Source organism: Somniosus microcephalus, chromosome 4, assembly GCF_052327205.1.
Source record: "Somniosus microcephalus isolate GS21.2 chromosome 4, FLI_Smic_1.0, whole genome shotgun sequence".
Classification (NCBI taxonomy): Eukaryota; Metazoa; Chordata; class Chondrichthyes; order Squaliformes; family Somniosidae; genus Somniosus; species Somniosus microcephalus.
This window is the reverse complement of record NC_140990.1, coordinates 29,687,431-29,710,775: the sequence shown is the minus strand read 5'-3', so window position 1 is coordinate 29,710,775 and position 23,345 is coordinate 29,687,431. Positions and strand designations below refer to the sequence as shown.

The 23,345-nt window shown below is 48.0% G+C and overlaps 1 protein-coding gene and 1 pseudogene across 2 annotated transcripts in view; one reads left to right on the top strand and one right to left on the bottom strand.

Moving 5' to 3' along the window:
* The window catches only part of LOC147118511 (uncharacterized), a 34,775-nt gene extending 15,053 nt beyond the window's left edge, over positions 1-19,722 (top strand). For both annotated transcript variants that reach the window (XM_085984455.1, XM_085984456.1), the window contains one exon: positions 15,101-19,722. In XM_085984455.1, the coding sequence (XP_085840581.1) occupies positions 15,207-16,481 (1,275 nt within the window). In that variant the 5' untranslated portion in view covers positions 15,101-15,206 and the 3' untranslated portion in view covers positions 16,482-19,722. The remainder of the gene's footprint in view (positions 1-15,100) is intronic.
* LOC147118510 (uncharacterized) overlaps positions 1-23,345 on the bottom strand; it is an 89,525-nt pseudogene that overhangs the window by 28,489 nt on the left and 37,691 nt on the right.

Sequence of the window (23,345 nt, the reverse complement as noted above, 5' to 3'; positions counted from 1 at the left end):
AATGGTCTCAGTGGTCCCTACATCAGCTTCCAAGAACTCCAACCTCAGCGACAAATAGCCATCATATGGGTAATCAGCAGGACTAAGGCCCCAGATCTGCAGAAGACTGATTGGGGTTAACGGCAAATGCGTCAGGTATCGGTCATAGAAGGATCTGTACAGTATGGTAACCTGAGAACCCGTGTCGAGGATAGCTTTAGTATAAATGCTTTCAATCTGTATTGATACAGCAGAACTCGGCCCTACTAAACCTTCAGGTATGATGTCTTTCATATCCCCTTGTCTATTATTGCACTTAGCGGAATGTGTCTTAACTACAGGGACAGCAGGCCGTTCCGTTACTGTGCCCCTTTGTAGTTTCCCGACTTCTTGGTAAGTTTTATGAGACGGTCATTTACTTTTTTTAGATTTTCCTCACCTCTACATTCTCGCTTGAAATGTCCATCCTTTCCACAGTTATAACAAAAGACTCCAGGTCTATCTCCTTCATGAGGATATCCTTTAGAGGAATCATTCATTTTGCTGTTAGACTTCGCAGGGTGTTCAACCTTTTGCACCCGTGCGTCATCCCTTTCTGTGTTGGGCTTAGACCGAAAATATGCCATCTCGGCTCTCATGACATTTATTTCCTTCTTCAGCTGTTCCATCTCAGGGTTGACATCACCCTTAGGAGTAGGAACTGTAACAGGAGTCACAAGCTTGGACATCACAGCACTCTTTGCTACATTCCGGGCCTGAAGCATATCCTCCTCCTCTCTGACTTCCCTTAGCAGCTCAGTGAAGGTAGGTGGATCTCGCAACTTATGGGTCATGCGTATGCGAAGAGCAGTCACGTCTTCGAGCAATGCACCTCGCACAACCTGTTCAATGCGGAACCGATTCATTTCAGGCAACTCAATCCCTCTTTTCCGTAACATACAATGCAGCAGTTTGTCTATTCTCAGCAGATAACTGGACAGCTTCTCTCCCTCACACTGGAATGTGCTTCTGAATCTGACCATCAAATCTGAAATGGTTTCAGTAGTTCCAAAGGCAGTTTCTAGAGCCTGCATGTAGTCAAAGGAAGTAGCAGAGGTGTTCTGCGCCTTTAAGAATCTTACAATGTCAGCAGCAGGACCCTTAAGGCTTTCTACTACTCTCTGCCTCTTCACATTGTCACTGCACTGCCATTCCTCTAGCAGAGGCAGGGTCTGCTCAGCCCAGGCGTCGTACTCCTCTTCCCCACTGGGAGTTGGTCTCACTTCTGAGAACATACGGAGCTTACGGTATCCCTGAGCTTCGAAGGGCAGATTGGTGCATTTATCCACCAGAGAACTAATGGCACTGACCAACTGAGTGTTCATATCCAGGGCCGAAGGACCTATCAGACCTTTGACATCAGCAACAGTCTTTCCTTCTTGTCTCAAGAATGACAACAACTTGGTCTGAAACCCTTCTTCTTCCTTAGTAGTAATAGGAACAAACTGAACTGGCCAGGGACCAGCCTCTTCAGAAAGCCCAACTGCCTCAGGTAAACCATGACCTCTCAGGTTCTCTGATGTCTGGATCAACACAAACTGCTTCTTGGTAGCTGTATCCAAGCAGCGCTCAACTATCCTAACCTTTCCAAAGGCTTTGACACAATTCAGAGCCCTTAACAAGACATCATCAGGGTCATCGTTAGCAACACCATTCAGCACAATGGCTATCTGCTTCCGTTTGCACCAAGCTTCAACCTCAATAACATCCATCTTTTATGCTCAAACAGCCCAGTAGAAACCACAAACCACTCTCTTAGCAATGAGCATTCAATACTGTTAGTTTACTGACATAAATAGAGCACAATCCCGGACGAGCCCCCAAAATGTAACCCCTTCACGGTTCTCTAGATATATGTGAGATGTGGTCTCTGTTGTAGACAGTATTCTATAGTCCAGTAAGGAGATCACTACTACAATGGCTTAATTCTAATTATCTTACTTTATAGTTTTAACGTCAGACAGTATAAGAAGATTACGGGTCAATGACCTAAATTAGACATTTGCATACATTAGAATGAATCTAGACATAATAAACATACATTCTCCATTTACATGGATTCAAAGGAGAATCTGTCCCTGTGTCCAAATTCGAGTGCACTCTTTCGTTGGCGCGCTTAAGTTGGAGCTCATGGTATGTATAATGTCTGCAAGACTTACGACTCAGAACCCCTTAGTTGAATTCTCTTCACGATCACTGAATCCCACTTTGAGTTCTGGATGCAGAGCTACTAATACGAAGGGCGGCGGCCGAGTTTGGAAGCCCGGGACGGGATGCGGCAGCCATTTGCCTCCTGAGCCCTTTTTTCAGAGCTCCTGCCCTCTTTTCTTCCAGTCGCTCCTTTTTTTCCCGCTCGAAAAACCCCGACTCCACTCCTTCCTCCTGGGGTTTCTGCCTGGAGACTGCGCAGCCTCACTCTCGTTTGGCCGTTGTTCCCAACTGTCACCATCGTTGAGTCTCGCGCAGACCGTTAACTGTCACATTGTGTCCTTAAAAGTTCTTGCCGTACCTTCACATGGGCAACTTTAACCCAGAGATTTATAACAATGATAATACAGTGTCTAAGTTAAAGATTGATAACCATACTTAGCGTACATAACATTTCCAGTGGGTATTACATGTGGATAAATGTGAGGTTATCCACTTTGGTGGCAAAAACAGGAAGGCAGATTATTATCTGAACGGCAATAGATTGGGAGAAGGGGAAGTGCAGCGAGACCTGGGTGCCCTTGTGCACCAGTCGCTGAAGGTAAACATGCAGGTGCAGCAGGCGGTTAAGAAGGCAAATGGTATGTTGGCCTTCGTAGTGAGAGGGTTTGAGTACAGGAACAAGGATCTCTTGCTGCAGTTGTACAGGGCCTTGGTGAGACCACACCTTGAGTATTGTGTGCAGTTTTGGTCACCTCATCTGAGGAAGGATGTTCTTGCCATGGAGTGAGTGCAGCGAAGATTCACCAGACTGATACCTGGGATGGCAGGAATGACTTATGAGGAGAGATTGGGTCGATTGGGCTTATACTCGCTGGAGTTTAGAAGAATGAGAGGGGATCTCATTGAAACTTATAAAATTCTAACAGGACTGGACAGACTGGATGCAGGAAGGATGTTCCCAATGGCTGGGGAGTCCAGAACCAGGGGTCACAGTCTAAAGATAAGGGGTAAGCCATTCAGGACAGAGATGAGGAGGAATTTCTTCACCCAGAGAGTGGTGAACCTGTGGAATTCTCTACCACAGAAGGCAGTGGAGGCCAATTCATTAAATATATTCAAGAAGGAGTTGGATATATTTCTTAAGGCTAAAGGGATCAAGGGATATGGGGAGAAGGCAGGGACAGGGTACTGAATTTGGATGATCAGCCATGATCTCATTGAATGGCGGAGCAGGCTCGAGGGGCTGAATGGCCTACTCCTGCTCCTATCTTCTATGTTTCCTCTCCTATTCCACGCTATCATATCATGCACTACCCCAAACGCATATCTACTGTCTGTATATATTTACTCGTTTTCCTTTTGCCAATTTCAATGCTTCCGTGAGAGCCACTGGTTCTGCTACCTGCGCTGAGGTTCCTCCTTCAAGCCCTCCCTTTGCGACTGTTTCTCCATTCTCAGATACTACTGTCCAACCAGTGGGTGGCTCCCCATTTATATATCGGCAAGATCCGTCTACATAAAAGGTGTTTTTGCGATTTTTCAAGGGGCGATTCTTGTACGGTTCCTCTGACATCTTCTTCGAATACTAACTGGCACTCATGTGCCTCACCCTCTGTTAGCATTCCCTCTGTGGGGTTGACTCTATGTTCCCTTATGATCTGGACTGATCTGTCCTTGGGTATCAATACTGCTTCCCAAGCCGCCCTCCTTCTGTTTGATACAGCCTTCATTTTGCCTGTGTTTAGCAGGTCCACACTGTGTGTTGCGTGTGTAATATCAGCTGTCCTGACATAGTGACGGGCTCGCATATCCGCACCGCCCATGCGGCGCAGTCGAGGGCCGCCACGCATCTCGCCATTCCTTTAGCCACGGGGGTTTGTTTGGTGGAGTAATAGGCAATTGGCCTCATAACTCCCCCGTACTCTTGGGTGACTATAGCGTTATAGAAGTTCCCGTCTATACTATAATATATATGGAATGGTTTGACTATATTTGGCAATCCTAGTGCGGGTGCAGACATCAGGGCTGCTTTTAATTTTTACATAAGCCTCGTCCTGCTCCGATTCCCATTCTATCTTATCAGTGGCGGGTCTCCCCCTTTAACTAACCAATTGAATCGGCTCTGCTTTCCCTGCAAAGTCTGATATAAAATTCCTGCAGTCGTTAAACAGTCCCAACACTTTCCTCACTCCCCGGACGGTCACTGGCCTTGGCATGTCTTTTATGGCTGCCTTTTGTTCCTGCGGGAGTGCCTTATACCCCTGGCTCATTTCATGCCCTAGATACAGGAAACTTTGTGCTATCCGGCACCGACAGGACCGAGCTTTTGCTGTTCCCTCAAAACTGCCGGGCACTCCAGCTCTAATGTTGAAGCATACGGAGGTTTTCATCTCCGTATCTGACAACAAACACTGTTGCTTAGCAACAGCTTCTAAACAGTCAGCTGCAGCTGCAAGAATCTCTAGCTGATGCTGTTGCTATAGCTACAGACCTTGCAGTGCCTGACTGGGGGAAAAAAAGCAACGAAAAGAAAAAAAACGGCTCCTGATTTTTGCCGGTGGCTCGAGCTTGCGGATAACACAAAGTTTCCTGTACTTTACTTTGGGCAGTCCAACCTGTGCCTTTTTAGGTTTCAATTTAAAGCCAGCTTTCTGAAGTGTCTGGAGGGTGGCTAGTACTGCTCCCATGTGTCCTTTGGCATCCTCTGATGCAATCATTATGTCATCGACATATTGGAGTAGGGCGCTCTGGTACTTTGATAGGTCTAACTCGTCTAAGGCTTGACTCAGTACACGGTGGAATATATTTGGACTATTGTGGAACCCCTGCGGGACCCTGGTCCATGTATACTGTCTATCCCCGCACAGGTTCGAATCCTGTTCGTGACGCCAATTGTGGTGGAGTATTTTAAACCAACACTCAACACAAGGTTTTAGATCGATAGTCAAGTTGTCTTTTATTGCACCAGTGGGGAAACAGTCTGCTCTGTCTTAGCCAGACCTTTCCAAATTGGTACAGCAAACACTACATTTTTATACATTACAACACACATCAAAATTCATTCCTGCCACCCGATTGGACCTGGGCCCGCATGCATCTTCACTGATTGGTTGCCTATGCTGCGTTACATTAAAGCACCACCTTTATTATCGGCCGTTATCCCACAAGCTGTTGTTGCACCTCTGACCTTTGTTTATGCCAGATGGGTCTCATCAACATTGTACTTCTGACTCATTGTCCTCCTTTCCTGCCTCTCTAGGCCTCTTTCATTGTTTTACTTTCCTGCCAGAACAGAACGTACATCCTCTTAGGTCTCTTATGGTTTCCACATCCGACTATGTTATCAACTTAGAAAAAGCTTACTACTGCAAAAGGCCCATTAGATTATTGTCTTTATTACACCATTCAGTGAAACTGCCAGCGATGTCAGTTTAACTCTTTCCCCACTGCAATCCCCCCTTTTGGTACTTGGCCCTTGCCCAAGTTAAACCACATGTATAAGCATCGCTGTGCCTCCTGCCCCATGCGGTGATCAGGCGCTGGTTCGGGAGGCCCTGCATACCCATCATGTTTAGAGCAATCTTGTGTTTTCCGACTCGCTTTAGCTCTTTGTTTGGTCCGTTTCATTTTACAAGCGGTGCATGCTGCTATTCCCCATCCTATAGCCATGACTAACTACTATCACTAATATATGAGAAATGATGCGGATCCATGGGTGTATGTTGACATTCATTCCCCAATCCCACAGCTTCCCATACCACGGGACGTCCTGTAGCTCTACCTCTATGTCCCTTTCTAATTCCCCAAGATTCCTTTCCAACACTATGTATTGTTTCACCATCTTACTTAAATCCTCTTTCATTTCTTGCAGATCCTCTTGCAGGCGGGGTATTGGGCCCCTACCGGATCTTCATAGTTAACCAACTTGTCCTTTAGACTATCTGGCACATTTAGTTTTATCTCCTCCCTTGAATGTACATACACCAATCTGGTGTGTCCAATTGTCACAGGGATCTTTGGCGTAAAGCAGAAGTTAGGCATTGTGATTGCACATACAAGGTTACTATATTGGTACTCAGTCTCTGTGGTGACTATACAATACTCCCCTTCGCCTCTATATCCCGAGCGGGTGTGATGGTGATCAATATGTGATAATTCCAACACACACCCCTCTGTCTTATTATAGCCGCACTCATCCTTAGGGCCTTCTCCTACCGGATGTGGGCATATCGTAAGCGTGCCTTTCCCGTGGCATCCGTTTAGGGAGACTCCTCTCATAGTACCATTCTTCCTAATGGCATAGGTATCAATTGGATAGTATTGGAGGTATGTCTCACCCCTCACTATGCCTATGTTTGTTACCTGGTACTGTGGGTATGGAGTCATGTCTAGTCCCACCACTGGTATCAGGAGTACCATGCCTATCATTGCTGTCACTTCTGCTTTACATTTTTGTATCATTGGATATACTCTGGTCATCCCTTTGAGGGTACAAGCACTGAGGGCCTGGATTCTGGCTCAGACCATAGAGCTGTGTGCTGTTAATCCAGTCTAGTACCTCGCCTCGCTGTATCTGTGCCAGATTATGTTTTAACTGTCCGGTGATCCATTGGCCATAGACATGACACAAGCCTCTCCCTACCCCATCTTTTGCCTGTTCCTCATCTCAATGGTTTAGTTTGTTGATAATGCTGGCATGGTCCTCTTTAACCTTGATTCCCTCGAGTAATTTCCTTATCGTATGTCCTCCCAACTCTGATCCTTGTCGAACCAAACCAGTTTCCTTCTCTAAAATCTGCTGTATTACCCTTTGTAGTCGTTCCACATGACTCTGGACTCCTTGTATATCTAGGGCATTAATGAATGATGTCCCCGTGTTTATTCCCGTGAGTATATCGGTTCCTAAGCTCCTCTTAATCCTTTGGTGGAATGCAGCATGTCCCCTAAAATTAGTAGCCCCTGTCACATCAGCAGCTTGGTTAATTACATTCTTCATCATATATGCATACAATTCTCTAGTTTTAGTAAACCTTTCACAATATCCTGGCCATTGTAACATGGTTAAGTTCATTAGCACCGGTACAATTTTGTGTCTCACATTATCATACAATTGTTCTCCCTCGGTAAATAATACTAGTCCATTCATGGGTCCAGGTTTCATATCTGGACATTGTAGCATCCTCGGTTCGCTTGTCTCTTCTTTCTGTGTATTGGGAGCCGTGGATGAGACTCTGAATGTGATTGTTCCATTAAAACGTGGTGCTTCTTCATCATGTACTTGTCGTGTAATGTGGGATGTCGCTTTGCTTATTTCGTGTCCCAGCAGTAATCCCACCTTCATGGTGAAGTTTCCCTGTAAATTATGCAGAAGCCTGGTCGTCGCTAGAGGTTAGTTTATCTCCGGTGTTTATTCCATTGTTCCTGTGGGATTTAAGATCAGATGGGTTATTGTTGTACCGATTTAATTGGGTCCAATGTTTCCATCTACCCTTTCCCCTCATATCTATACATGCGCACGTATCGCTGGTCATAACCTCAAATGGTCCGGTCCATCCAGTTGAGAATCCCGATCTCTCTGTCGATATTTTAACAAATACCTGCTCGCCCACCTTGGGTAGGGGCTCTGAGGCCCCCTGCTTTTGTGTATTTTTATCTCTGATGTCTTGTTGTTCTTTAACTTCTTGTTTGAGCTCCTTCAATTGATTATCCAATGTTTGTATGTATTTCCTCATTTTATCTTTTAAGGGTCCTAGTCCCTCGCTACCAGATGCTATTCCTTCCGGCAGACACATTGCTCGTCCAGTCCTGAGTTCATATGGTGTCAGTCCGGTCACCCTGTGATCCTTTTTCCATATTCCATCTCTACCTTTGGCTGCGCCTCTCTTTGTCCACTGCTCCTGCTCCTCCATTTCGGTCTCCTCTTGGATTCTTTTAATGTTCACTTCCTCTGCTGTTATTCTACCTGCTGCTCTTGCTGCCTGATCAGCTAGCATATTTCCTTTTTGTTGCTCGCTCACTATCTTGCGGTGTGCCTTTATTTTAATCACTGCTACCTCTTCTCCTTTTACCGCTTCTACTAGGTCTCTCACTACCTCCTCATGCTGTATTTGTCCTCCTCCAGAGGTTACATATCCTCTCCTATTCCACGCTATCATATAATCATGTACTACCCCAAACGCATACCCGCTATCTGTGTATATATTTACTCGTTTTCCCTTTGCCAATTTCAATTCTTCCGTGAGAGCCACTGGTTCTGCTACCTGTGCTGAGGTTCCTCCTTCAAGCCCTCCCTTTGTGACTGTTTCTCCGTTCTCGGATACTACTGCCCAACCGTGTGTGGCTCCCCATTTATATATCGGCGAGATCTGTCTACATAAAAGGTGTGTTCGGGATTTTCAAGGGGCGATTCTGATACGGTTCCTCTCACCTCTTCTTCGATTACTAACTGACACTCGTGTGCCTCACCCTCTGATAGCATTCCCTCTGCGGGGTTGACTCTATGTTCCCTTATAATCTGGACTGATCTGTCCTTGGGTATCAATACTGCTTCCCAAGCTGCCCTCCTTCTGTCTGATACAGCCTTCATTTTGCCTGTGTTTAGCAGGTCCTCACTGTGTGTTACGTGTGTAATATCAGCTGTCCTGACATATTGACGGTCTCGCATATCCACACCGCCCATGTGGCACAGTTGAGGGCCGCCACGCATTTCGCCATTCCTTTAGCCATGGGGGTTTGTTGGGTGGAGTAATAGGCAATTGGCCTCATATCTCCCCCGTACTCTTGGGTGACTACAGCACTATAGAAGTTCCTGTCTATACTCTATAGTATATATGGAATGGTTTGACTATATTTGGCAATCCAGGTGCAGGCGTCAGGGCTGCTTTTAATTTTGCATAAGCCTCGTCCTGCTCCGATTCCCATTCTATCTTATCAGTGGCGGGTCTCCCCCTTTAACTAACCGTTGAATCGGCTCTGCTTTCCCTGCAAAGTCTGATATAAAATTCCTGCAGTAGTTAAACAGTCCCAACACTTTCCTCACTCCCCGGACGGTCACTGGCCTTGGCATGTCTTTTATGGCTGCCTTTTGTTCCTGCGGGAGTGCCTTATACCCCTGGTTCATTTCGTGCCCTAGATACTTTACTTTGGACAGTCCAACCTTTGCCTTTTTTTTGGGGTTCAATTTAAAGCCAGCTTTCTGAAGTGTCTGGAGGGTGGCTAGTACTGCTCCCATGTGTCCTTTGGCATCCTCTGATGCAATCATTATGTCATTGACATATTGGAGTAGGGCGCTCTGGTACTTTGATAGGTCTAACTCGTCTAAGGCTTGACTCAGTACACGGTGGAATATATTTGGACTGTTGTGGAACTCCTGCGGGACCCTGGTCCATGTATACTGTCTATCCCCGCACAGGTTCGAATCCTGTTTGTGACGCCAATTGTTGTGGAGTATTTTAAACCAACACTCGACACAAGGTTTTAGATCGATAGTCAAGTTGTCTTTATTGCACCAGTGGGGAAACAGTCTGCTCTGTCTTAGCCAGACCTTTCCAAATTGGTACAGCAAACACTACATTTTTATACATTACAATACACATGGCCATCTCATGCACAATTCATTCCTGCCACCCGATTGGACCGTGGCCCGCATGCATCTTCACTGATTGCTTGCCTATGCCGCGTTACATTAAAGTACCGCCTTTATTATCGGAAAAGTATATGTCAAGCTGTTGTTGCACCTCTGACCTCTGTTGGTTCCATGTCCGGCTATGTTATCTCCACTGCCAATTCAGCAACTGAGAAAAAGCTTATTACTGCAAAGTATGGTCTTTATTACACCATTCAGTGAAACTGCCAGCGATGTCCGTTTAACTCTTTCCCCACTGCAACACTCCTCCTCCATGATTGCAATGTCTGCATCGTCCCTCTGGCGCAAAGTATTCATAGAAACATAGGCCCAGTAATTCGGGTCCCAACGCGTGAGTAAGCACCGTGTACACATGCGTGGGCCTGATGGAAGTGTCGGTTTTCAGCATGCACAGCGCATGTGCGGAAAACCGGCATTTCCTTTCCTCTGAACCAAGGGGTTCAGAGGTGGAACGCGTGCGCGCTGAAATTCCTTTTTTTTTACAGGGTTGCCCGTGCTATAAGGCCTCCAGTTTTTACGCGAGAAAAAAGCAGACATAAGTACTTAGTTTTAAAAGGTAAGTGGTCTATTAATTAAAGTTAGAAATTTTTTTCCACAGGTTTATTATTTTTAAAGACTTTACAGTAAGGTAAGTGTATTTTTAGACCCGATTTTTAAAAAAATTATTTTTTTCAAAAATTTGAATAATTGTTTAAATTAGTTTTTTACAGTTATTGATAGTTCATTTAATTAGTGGGATTTTTAAAAACTTTTATTTGAAGTTTAAGTACTGTTTTGGGCGCCCAGAGTGTTCATGAGTTTGACAGTTCTTACTATCAAACTCATGAATGAACTTTTGCAATCTCCGATTGATTGCCCAGTGCTCACGTGATCCCAGCCGGCTCATCGAACTAACTACGCCACTGGATCACGCAAGCGATCACGGGAGCTGAACCGGGCCACTGACAGGAAATCCACGCAGGGCCAGGCTTCAACTGTCAGCGTGCTATGTAAGTGTAGGTCGGGGGCTTGCACCCGCGGGAAACCCCCGACACCAATTTCTGGGCCATTGAAACAGAGGATAGGAGCAGGAGTAGGCCATTCGGCCCCTCGAGCCTGCTCCGCCATTCAATGAGATCATGGCTCATCATCCAAATTCAGTACCCTGTCCCTGCTTTTTCCCCATATCCCTTGATCCCTTTAGCCTTAAGAAATATATCCAACTCTTTCTTGAATATATTTAATGAACTGGCCTCCACCTCCCTCTGTGGCAGAGAATTCCACAGGTTCACCACTCTCTGGGAGAAGAAATTCCTCCTCATTTCAGTCCTAAATGGCTTATCCCTTATCCTTAGACTATGACCCCTGGTTCTGGACTCCCCGGCCATCAGGAACATCCTTCCTGCATCTAGTCTGTCCAGACCTGCCAGAATTTTATAAGTTTCAATGAGATCCCCTCTCAATCTTCTAAACTCCAGTGAGTATAAGCCCAATCGACACAATCTCTCCTCATACGTCATTCCTGCCATCCCCGGTATCAGCCTGGTGAATCTTCGCTGCACTCCCTCCATGGCAAGAACGTCCTTCCTCAGGTAAGGTGACCAAAACTGCACACAATACTCAAGGTGCGGTCTCACCAAGGCCCTGTACAACTGTAGCAAGACATCCATGTTCCTGTACTCGAACCCTCTTGCTACGAAGGCCAACATACCATTTGCCTTCTTAACCGCCTGCTGCACCTGCATGCTTACCTTCAGTGACTGGTGCACAAGAACACCCAGGTCTCTTTGCACTTCCCCTTCTCCCAATCTATTGCCATTCCAATAATAATCTGCCTTCCTGTTTTTGCCACCAAAGTGGATAACCTCACATTTATCCACATTATAGTGCATTTGCCATGTTTCTGCCCAATCACCCAACCTGTCCAAATCGTACTGGAGTTTCACGACATCCTCCTCACAGCTTACCCTCCCACCCAGCTTTGTGTCATCTGCAAATTTGGAGATATTACATCCAATTCCCTCGTCCAGATCATTAATATATATTGTGAACAGCTGGGGTCCCACGACCGATCCTTGTGGTACCCCACTAGTCACTGCCTGCCACTCGGAAAAAGACCCGTTTATTCTAACTCTTTGCTTTTCTTCTTCATGTCTTCAGCTTCCACAGACAGGTTACCTTTATAGTCCCTAATAGGCTCCAGTTGTTTTCCTTGCCAATATTTTTTCATGCCCTCTCTTTGGTTTTCCTCTTCGAAATAGTGCCATAGGATCTTTGATGTCCACCTGAGAGAGCAGACGGGGTCTCGGTTTAACGTCTACTCCAAAAATCGGCACCTCCGACAGTGCAGCACTCCCTCAGCACTGCACTGGAGTGTCAGCCTAGATTTTTGTGCTCAAGTCTCTGGAGTGGGACTTGAACCCACAACTTTCTGACTCAGAGGCGAGAGTGCTACCAACTGAGCCACTGGCTGACATTAAAGAACAAGCAGTTCTGACGGGTCTGAGCGATCATAATATGATAGAATTCTTCATTAAGATGGAGAATGAAGTAGTTGACTCAGTGACTAGGGTCCTGAATTTAAATAAAGGAAACTACGATGCTATGAGGCGCGAGTTGGGTAGGATTGATTGGGGAATGTCACTCAAAGGGTTGACGGTGGATAGGCAATTGCAAGCATTCAAAGATCGCATGGATGAACTATAGAATTTGTTCATCCCTGTTTGGCATAAAAATAAAACAAAGAAGGTGACTCAACTGTGGCTAACAAGGGAAATTAGGGATAGCATAAGATCCAAGGAGAGGACGTATAAATTGGCTAGAAAAAGCAGTAAACCTGAGGATTGGGAGCAGTTTAGGATTCAGCAAAGGAGGATAAAGGGATTAATTAAGAAAGGGAAAATAGAATATGAGAGTAAGCTTTCAGGGAACATAAAAACTGACTGTAAAAGCTTTTATAGATATGTGAAGAGAAAAAGATTGGTGAAGTCAAGCATAGGTCCCTTGCAGTCAGAATCAGGGTAATTTATAATGGGGAACAAAGAAATTGCTGACCAATTAAATACACACTTTGGTTCTGCCTTCACAAAGGGGGACACAAATAACCTCCCAGAGAGGTCAGGGAACATAGGGTCCAATGAGAGGGAGGAACTCAATGAAATCAGTATTTGTAGGGAAATGGTGTTAGGGAAATTGATGGGATTGAAGGCCGACAAATCCTCAGGGCCTGATTATCTACATACAGGGTACTTAAGGAAGTGGCCCTAGAAATAGTAGATGCATTGCTGGTCATCTTCCAAAATTCGATAGACTCTGGAACAGTACCCATGGATTGGAGGGTAGCTAATGTTACCCCGCTATTCAAAAAAGGGGGTAGATAGGAAATGGGGAATTATAGACCGGTAAGCCTGACATCGGTAGTGGGGAAAATGCTTGAGTCCATTATAGAAGATGTAATAGCAGAGCACTTGGAAAACAGTGACAGGATCGGACAAAGTCAACATGGGTTTACAAAAGGTAAATCATGCTTGAATAATCTACTGGAATTTTTTGAGGATGTAACTGGTAAAATAGATAAGGGCGAACCAGTGGATGTGGTTTATTTGGATTTTCAGAAGGCTCTCAATAAGGTCCCGCATAAGAGATTAGCATGTAAAGTTAAGGCACATGGGATTGGGGGCAAGGTATTGACTTGGATAGAGAACTGGTTGGCAGACAGAAAGTGAAGAGTTGGAATAAACGGGTCTTTTTCCGAGTGGCAGGCAGTGACTAGTGGGGTACTGCAGGGATCGGTCCTAGGACCCCAGCTATTCACAATATATATTCATGATCTAGACGAGGGAACCAACTGTAATATCTCCAGGTTTGCAGATGACACAAAGCTGGGTGGGCGTGTGTGCTGTGAGGAGGATGCCGAGAAACTCCAGTATGATTTGGACAGGTTGGGTGATTGGGCAGAAACATGGCAGATGCAATATAATGTGGATAAATGTGAGGTTATCCACTTTGGTGGCAAAAACAGGAAGGCTGATTATTATCTGAATGGCAATAGATTGGGAGAAGGGGAAGTGCAACGAGACCTGGGTGTCCTTGTGCACCACTCGCTGAAGGTAAGCATGCAGGTGCAGCAGGCGGTTAAGAAGGCAAATGGTATGTTGGCCTTCGTAGCGAGAGGGTTCGAGTACAGGAACAAGGATATCTTGCTGCAGTTGTACAGGGCCTTGGTGAGACAACATCTTGAGTATTGTATGCAGTTTTGGTCGCCTTATCTGAGGAAGGATGTTCTTGCCATGGAGAGAGTGCAGCGAATATTCACCAGCCTGATACCTGGGATGGCAGCAATGACGTATGAGGAGAGATTGGGTCGATTGGGCTTATACTCGCTGGAGTTTAGAAGAATGAGAGGGGATCTCATTGAAACTTATAAAATTCTGACAGGACTGGACAGACTAGATGCAGGAAGGATGTTCCCGATGGCCGGGGAGTGCAGAACCAGGGGTCACAGTTAAAGGATAAGGGGTAAGCCATTTAGGACAGAGATGAGGAGGAATTTCTTCACCCAAAGATTGGTAAACCTGTGGAATTCTCTACCACAGAAGGCAGTAGAGGCTAATTTGTTAAATATATTCAAGAAGGAGTTAGATATATTTCTTCAGGCTAAAGGGATCAAGGGATATGGAGAGAAAGCAGGGACAGGGTACTGATTTTGCTTGATCAGCCATGATCACATTGAATGGCCTACTTCTGCTCCTATCTTCTATGTTTATGACGAAGGGTCATCGACCTGAAACCTTAACTCTGTTTCTCTCTCCACAGATGCTGCCTGACCTGCTGAGTATTTCCAGCAGTTTCTGTTTTTATTAAAGAAACGAGGGAGTGATTGCTGACAGGAAAAATGTTGGGTCGTCCTGAGCATGCGCACCTCCCTGGCGACTGAGCGAAACACCGACTCGCCCTCACCTGAGCCGCGCATGCGTACCAGATGTTGCGGTTCAGCATGCGCGACCGATGTTTCAACCGCGGGGTTTTGTCCGCTGAGCATGCGCGTTGTGGACCAATCGGGACGGGTGATTGTGGAGCAGGAGGGAGAGTGCGGAGGCCATGAGCACATGCGTGGGACTCAGAGTCAACAGAGCACTTTCTGGAGTGCGGGGGCTTGTGGGTATTACAGCTGCCATTACTGCTGATCCTTTCAACCAACCTGTGCAGCAGCTGGGACCTGAAAATCAGCTTCACTGCCCCTGGGGTCGGAAAGGAGAAAATTAAACAACTGTTTGCCTCTGATCCTTTTTTGAACTCAATTTACAGGGTTAAAGAACTGAACAGTTACAGGCGGGAAGCTCAGACCAAACGTCACGTCAAGATCTGACAGTCGCTCGATTCATCAGGACCTGAATATCATCGGCCTTTGCACATGGAAGGAGAAAACAGCGATCGCAGCGATGACAAACTGCACACGTGTTCAGTGTGTGGACGCGGATTCAGCCGATCGCCTGACCTGGTGAGACACGTGCACCGTCACACCGGGGAGAAACCGGGTAAAGGTGGGGACGGCGGGAAGGGAATCAGTTCCCCGTCTGCATTGGAAGTTCAATGGCGCAGTCACACCAGGGACAACCTGTTCACCTGCTCCGTGTGTGGAAAGGGATTTGTTTGTTCATCCCACCTGCAAACACACCAGCGAGTTCACACTGGGGAGAGGCCATTTCAGTGTTCTGACTGTGGGAAGAGCTTTAAAAGCTCCAGGGAGCTGAAGAGACACCAAAACCTACACACTGGGGAGAGACCGTTCACCTGTTCCATGTGTGGGAAGGGATTCGCTCAGCCCTCCAACCTGCTGGCACATCAGCGAGTTCACACTGACGAGAGACCCTTTCAATGTTCTGAGTGTGGGAAGAGCTTTAAAAGCTCTGGGGATCTGAAGGGACACCAGCTTGTTCACACTGATGAGAGACTATTTCAATGTTCTGAGTGTGGGAAGATCTTTAAAAGCCCCGGGAAACTGAAGCAACACCAGCGAGCTCACACTGATGAGAGACCATTTCAATGTTCTGACTGTGGGAAGAGCTTTAAAAGCCCCGGGGAACTGAAGGGACACCAGCGAGTTCACACTGATGAGAGACCATTTCAGTGTCCTAACTGTGGGAAGAGCTTTAAAAGCCCCCAGGATCTGAAGGGACACCAGCGAGTTCACACTGGAGAGAGACCCTTTAAATGTTCTGACTGTGGGAAGAGCTTTAAAAGCCCCGAGCATCTGAAGGGACACCATCGAGTTCACACTGGGGAGAGACCAGTTCAATGTTCTGACTGTGGGAAGAGCTTTAAAAGCTCCGGGGAGCTGAAGATGCACCAATACCTACACACTGGGGAGAGGCCGTTCACCTGCTGCGTGTGTGGGAAGGGATTCACTCAGCTCTCTAACCTGCTGGCACATCAGCAAGTTCACACTGACGAGAGACCATTTCAGTGTTCTGACTGTGGGAAGAGCTTTAAAAGCCCCAGGGAGCTGAAGGGACACCAGCTTGTTCACACTGATGAGAGACCTTTTCACTGTCCTGACTGTGGGAAGAGCTTTAAAAGCGCCAGGGAACTGAAAGGACACCAGCTTGTTCACACTGATGAGAGACCCTTTAAATATTCTGACTGTGGGAAGAGATTTAAAAGCTCCGGGGAGCTGAAAAGACACTAGCGAGTTCACATTGGGGAGAGGGCGTTCACCTGCTCCGTGTGTGGGAAGGGATTCACTCAGTCATCCCACCTGCTGTCACACCAGCTTGTTCAGACTGACGAGAGACCCTTTAAATATTCTGACTGTGGGAAGAGCTTTAAAAGCTCGAAGAACCTTAAGAGGCACCAGCGTCTTCACACTGATCATAGAATCTAACAGCACAGAAGGAGGTGATTCGGCCCATCGTGTCTGTGCCGGCTCTTTGAAAGAGCTGTCCAATTTAGTCCCAAACCCCAGCTTTATCCCCAGAACTCTGCAAACTAGTCCTCTTCAAGTACATGTCCAATTACTGTTTGAAAGTCCCTGTGGAACCTGATTCCAGCATCCTTTCAGATGGTGCATTCCAGATCTTAACCCTCTGTGTGAAAACAATTCTCCTCATTTCCCTCTAGTTCTTTTAGCAACTATTTTAAATCTGTGACCTTTGGTTACCGACCCACTTGCCAGAGTGAACAGTTTCTCCCTACTTGCTCGATCAAAACCCCTCTGTTGCGAAATTAAATAATTAAGTCCGCACACTAGTCTGTAAATGGTAAAGAGCCAAGCAGTTTATTTAAAACACAAAACTTTTCAACCGTACAATACAAACAGTCCGCGGAGATAACTAAAGGCTGATCAGGGAGTGCAGCTAGGGCTCTTTTAGCTCGTTCCTGGCTGTCTCCTCAATTGACTTCAATTTCTACTATTTAAGTGTACAAAAACCGTGGATACCTCGTGCACAGCTCATGACATTGTTCTAATTGGCTTAAAACCCACATGCACAATTCGTTACATTGTTCTAATTGGCTTAAAGCCCACATGCACAATTCGTTACATTGTTCTAATTGACTTAAAGCCCACATGCACAATTCGTTACATTGTTCTAATTGGCTTAAAGCCCACATGCACAATTCGTTACATTGTTCTAATTGACTTAAAGCCCACATGCACAATTCGTTACATTGTTCTAATTGACTTAAAGCCCACATGCACAATTCGTTACATTGTTCTAATTGACTTAAAGCCCACATGCACAATTCGTTACATTGTTTTAATTGGCTTGAAGCCCATATGCACAATTGCTGATTGTCACATGATCTTTACGATCTTCTCTGTTGTTCCCCATGTGGTTTTACTTCCCTAGTTCGTGGCTGGTGCTTCTGTCTCCGCTGTCATCCTGTGTGCAAGCTGCACTGTTAACCCCTTAAGTCCTGAAGGGCATCTATGTTACTAAAAATCCACTTCAAACCCCCCTTTGGTCCTTGGCTACCCCAGCCCATGAGACCACACTAAACTAAGTTATGCCAATTCGTCCCGCCCCCTGTTCGGTGATCAGCCGATGGGTTAGGGAGGAATAGGTGCGTGATGTCAGTGGTTAAATTCCACTACTCATCAGATTCTTCCTTTCCTCAAGTACCTTTACGATCTGCTGGGCGCGGCGTCTTCTGCAGGATGAGCAAAACATGAAAGCATAACCAAGAACTAAGACTAATTGTGCTGCCACCAATATGTGTGATATGATACGTATCCACGGGTGGATATTAACATTTAGTCCCCAATTCCAGGCCTTCATATACCATGGAATGTAGCGAAGGTCTGTCTCAATGTCCTTGCCCAGCTGGTGCAGCTCCTTCTTGAGAATGTGGTATCTCTTATTCTTGGGCAGGTGGGGTATTGGTGCAGCCAATTCACACTCATACTAGTACAAATCCTATTTCAAATCATCTGTTACATTCAGGATAGTGGTTTGCCGCACATATATGTATGTCATTCGCGCTTGTCCGATCGTGACCGGTAGCCTCGGGGTAAAACAGAAATTAGGATTAGTAATGTTACATTCCAGACCATCATAGCCATATGTTCACTGATTTGTGACTACGCAGTATTCCCCCTTTCCGCGGTAGGCTGAGTGTGTGCGTTCGCACTCTGATGGGCTTATTTCAAGGGCACAACCGATTGTTTGGTTGAATCCGCACCCATCCTCACTTCCCCAGCCTACTGGCTGTGGACATATAATTAGGCTTCCTACCCTGCGGCACCCTGTTTGAGACCCCTCTCATGGTTCCGTTCCGTTTGATCCCATACTGATCCATAGGGTAGTACTGCATGTAGCCCTCGCCCCGGATGAGTCCCAAGTTCTCTGCCTCAACCTGGGGATATGGTCCCGATTCTCCCCTTGCCATCACCGGAATCATTAGGACCATTCTCACCAGGGCTGAATGTGAGTCTGTGCACGCACCAGTCACGGGAAAGACCCGAGTCATTCCCTTCAAGGTGCATGCGTCTAGCGACCCTGGGTGTTGTGCTAGGTGGAACAGGTGGGTACTGTTTATCCAATCTGGGACTTCGCCTCGGTGTATTTGGTCGAGGTTCTCTATGACCTGTCCAACCATCCATCCCCCGTAAGCATGGCAGAGATCCCTTTGGACCTCTGTTCTTTCAGAATCAAATTCTTGATCGATTAGGCGATTAATGGTGACAGCATGGTCCTCCAGAACTATAATCCTTTGGCTAAGCTCCCTGCTGCCCCGTCGCCTTCCTGCACAGCTCCTTTGACTGCGTCTGCCTGCCCCTGCAGCAGCTTTCTGACTGTGTCTCTAAGAATGTCCGCCCGTACAGATTATCCATTTCCCCATGTCTGTCTTCTCCTCCTGACCCCGTTGGCCATGTATCGGGGAGAGGATGTCATCCCAGTATATTCAGATGTTTGGACTCAGTAGTGTCCTTCCACGGCCATGCTGGGTTTGAACTTTACTCGCCCCCTGTTGAGATGCGTCACTTCTGTTTTTTTTTTCATGGGGGTTGCTCCGCAAAGTATTAGGATCACAAGTCTTCCGCACAGTTCCTTCATTCTGTTAATTCAATATAGACCCCCGAATGGGGTGTGTTAGATTCATTTCAGTTGGGACCAGTGTTTCCATCGTCCCACACCATTCATATCCACACATGCACACGTATCACCACTGATCAATAGCTGTTTCATGGTCGGAGCCCCAGTCCACCAGCTGCTGGGATGGTTTCCCCCCCTTTGATCAGATCCTGTTGTGGTAAACCACTGTTTGTATTCCACTGTGTACATGCCTGGACATGCCTCGGCTGACTCCTCCCACAAGTCCTAGTATAAAGGTGACTGCTCCCCAGCCCTTTGTATTTCTGGACCGGTCGACCACTCGAGGCAGACCTTCATTCTTTTGTTAATAAAAGCCTTTAGTTACTCTCTTAACTCTCAGTCTTTTATGAGTAATTGATAGCGCATCAATTTTATTAACAACATTTTTATAATGGAGAAGATCCTCACACCAGCATGCCTGGACTTAGATCATCGGGAGGCGGACTCATCCACCAAGTTTACTCACTGGCTTAAGTGTTTTGAAAAATTCCTGACCGCCTCCGCAGCAATCAAATCGGACGAGGACAAACTGGATGTCCTGACCTCCAAAGTGAACCACTGAGTGTACTCGGTCATCCAAGACGCGACCTCGTACGCGGACGCTATCAAGCTCCTCAAAGACCAGTACACGCGCCCAGTGAACGAAGTGTACGCCAGGCACCTTCTGGGGAGTCGTAAACAACAACCTGGGGAATCGACCGTGGAATACTTTCAGGCACTGTCTGTGCTTGGCCGGGCCTGTGGTTGTAAGGATGTAAAGGCCGCCGTGTACACAGAGGAACTTATCCGGGACGCTTTTGTAGCGGGCCACAGATCCAATTACACCCGACAGCGATTGTTGGAGCAGAGTGACCTCGACCTCAACAAGGCCTCTGAACTCGCACTATCATTGGATGCAGCCTACCGGGGCATGGATGCCTACTCCTCTGCACCATGGACGCCGCGGGGAATGACAGCCTGGGACACGGTAGGACCGCCTCATAGCGCCGTGCCACTCCAGCCACACCCCAGCAATGGCCCAACTACCGCAGCAGTGTCCCAAGGCCAGACAGCAGTGCCCCAAGGCCAGAAATGCTACTTCTGTGGCCAGGCAAAACACCCCAGAGCGCGCTGCCCATCGAAAAATGCGATCTGCTCGGGCTGCGGGAAGAAGGGACACTACGCTAACATCTGCAGGGCCAAAGCCACCCCGAACCCCAGCAGCACCGCGTGTGGGCCATGCGGGCCGCCATCTTGGGCCTCCCCGGCCATGTGCGAACCACCGGTACAGCAGCCATTTTGGACGCCTCCAGCCACATGGGGATCATGGACGCCGCCATCTTGGATGACAGCCGGAACGCAGCAGGCCCCCAACACCGCCTCATCTGATACCCGCAGCGACACACCGACCCCTACGCTGGCATCCGTTACACTGGACCAAGCGAGACCGCACCAGCTGGCCAGTTCCACAATGGACATTAAGGTAAATGGCCACGATACAATCTGCCTTTTTGACTCTGGGAGCACGGAGACCTTCATCCACCCCGACACGGTGCGGCGTTGCTCTCCCCCAGTCCTGCCTGCGCACCAGCGGATTTCTATGGCCTCCGAGTCCCAGTCGGCAGACATCGGCGGCTACAGCGTAGTGACACTCGTAGTAGACGGGACCGTGTACGATCATTTTAAACTTCTGGTCCTGCCCGACCTCTGCGCTGCCGTCCTGCTGGGGTTAGATTTTCAGTGCCACCTCAAAAGTGTTACGATGGCGTACGGTGGACCCCTACCCCCACTCACAGTCCACAGCCAGCAGCTCCCAAATTGCCCGCCGCGCACCAGGTGCAACCTCTCCACACTCAGAGTCACCCCCCCCCACTGTTTGCTAACCTCACCCCCGACTGTAAGCCCATCGCCACAAAGAGCAGGCGATACAGTGCCGGGGACAGGGTTTTCATTAAAACCGAAGTGGAGCGGCTCCTGAAGGAAGGGATTATTGAGGGCAGCACCAGCCCCTGGCGAGCCCAGGTTGTGGTCGTTAAGACCGGCGAGAAGCAGCGCCTGGTCATCGACTACAGCCAGACAATAAATCGCTACACCCTGCTGGACACCTACCCACTCCCCCGCATAGCTGATATGGTCAACCAGATGTACCGCGTCTTCTCGACCATTGACCTGAAATCAGCGTACCACCAGCTCCCTATCCGCCCTGAGGACCGCCAGTATACTGCCTTTGAGGCAAACAGCCGCCTCTACCACTTCCTTAGGGTTCCCTTTGGTGTCACCAACGGGGTCTCCATCATCCAAAGGGAGATGGACCGGATGGTAGATCAAAATGCGTTGCAGGCCACTTTCCCATATCTGGACAATGTGACCATCTGCGGCCGTGACTTGCAGGACCATGACGCAAACCTCAAAAAATTCCTCCGCACCGCCCAACTCCTGAACCTGACATATAACAAGGAGAAGTGCATATTCCGCACAAACCGCCTCGCCATCCTTGGCTGTGTTGTGGAACACGGAGTCATCGGCCCCGACCCCGACCGGATGCGTCCCCTTATGGAACTCCCACTGCCCCACTGCTTCAAGGCCCTGAAGAGGTGCCTAGGGTTTTTCTCCTATTATGCCCAGTGGGTCCCCTACTATGCGGACAAGGCCCATCCGCTGATCAAGTTCACCTCTTTTCCCTTGACGGCAGAGGCCCGCTTAGCCTTCCGCCGTATCAAGGAAGACATTGCCAAAGCCACCATGCACGCAGTGGACGAATCCATCCCCTTCCAGGTGGAAAGCGACGCGTCCGACTTTGCCCTGGCCGTTACCCTCAATCAGGCGGGGAGACCCGTGGCCTTCTTTTCACGAACCCTCCAAGGCCCGGAGACCAGACACTCCACTGTTGAGAAGGAGGCCCAGGCGATTGTGGAGGCTGTGCGTCATTGGAGGCACTACCTGGCCGGAAAACGATTTACCCTGCTCACTGACCAACGTTCAGTTGCTTTCATGTTTAACAACAAGCAGAGGGGCAAAATCAAAAATGACAAGATCTTGAGGTGGAGAATCGAACTTTCCACCTACAATTACGAGATCTTGTACCGGCCCGGGAAGCTCAATGAACCCCCGGATGCGCTATCGCGTGGCACCTGCGCCAGCGCGCAGATCGATAGACTGCGGGCCCTCCACAATGACCTCTGCCACCCGGGGGTCACCAGGTTCTTCCACTTCATCAAGGCCCGCAACCTGCCTTACTCTATTGAGGAGGTCAGGACCATGACCAGGAACTGCCAAGTCTGCGCTGAGTGCAAACCGCACTTTTATAGACCAGACAGGGCCCACCTGATAAAAGCCACTCGCCCCTTCGAGCGCCTGAGCGTTGATTTTAAAGGGCCTCTCCCCTCCTCCGACCGCAATGTGTACTTCCTCAATATTATTGATGAGTACTCCCGGTTCGCCATCCCCTGCCCGGACATGACCAGTGCCACGGTCATTAAATGTCTGAACGACCTCTTCACCCTGTTCGGTTTCCCCAGCTATATCCATAGCGACCGGGGCTCATCGTTTATGAGCGACGAACTCCGTCAGTACCTGCTAACTAGGGGTATTGCCACAAGCAGGACTACCAGTTACAACCCCCGGGGGAACGGACAGGTGGAAAGAGAAAATGCGACAGTTTGGAAGGCCGCCCTGCTAGCCTTAAAGTCTAGGGGCCTTCCAACCTCCCGCTGGCAGGATGTGCTCCCCGATGCGCTCCACTCTATTCGGTCACTGCTCTGCACTGCCACTAACGCCACCCCTCATGAGAAAATGTTTGTCTTCCCAAGGAAGTCCACATCGGGGACATCGCTACCGCCATGGCTGACGTCCCCAGGGCCGGTCCTACTGAGAAGGCACGTGAGGACCCATAAAACGGACCCCCTGGTCGAGAGGGTCGACCTCCTCCACGCCAACCCCCAGTATGCTTACATTGCATACCCGGACGGGCGGGAGGA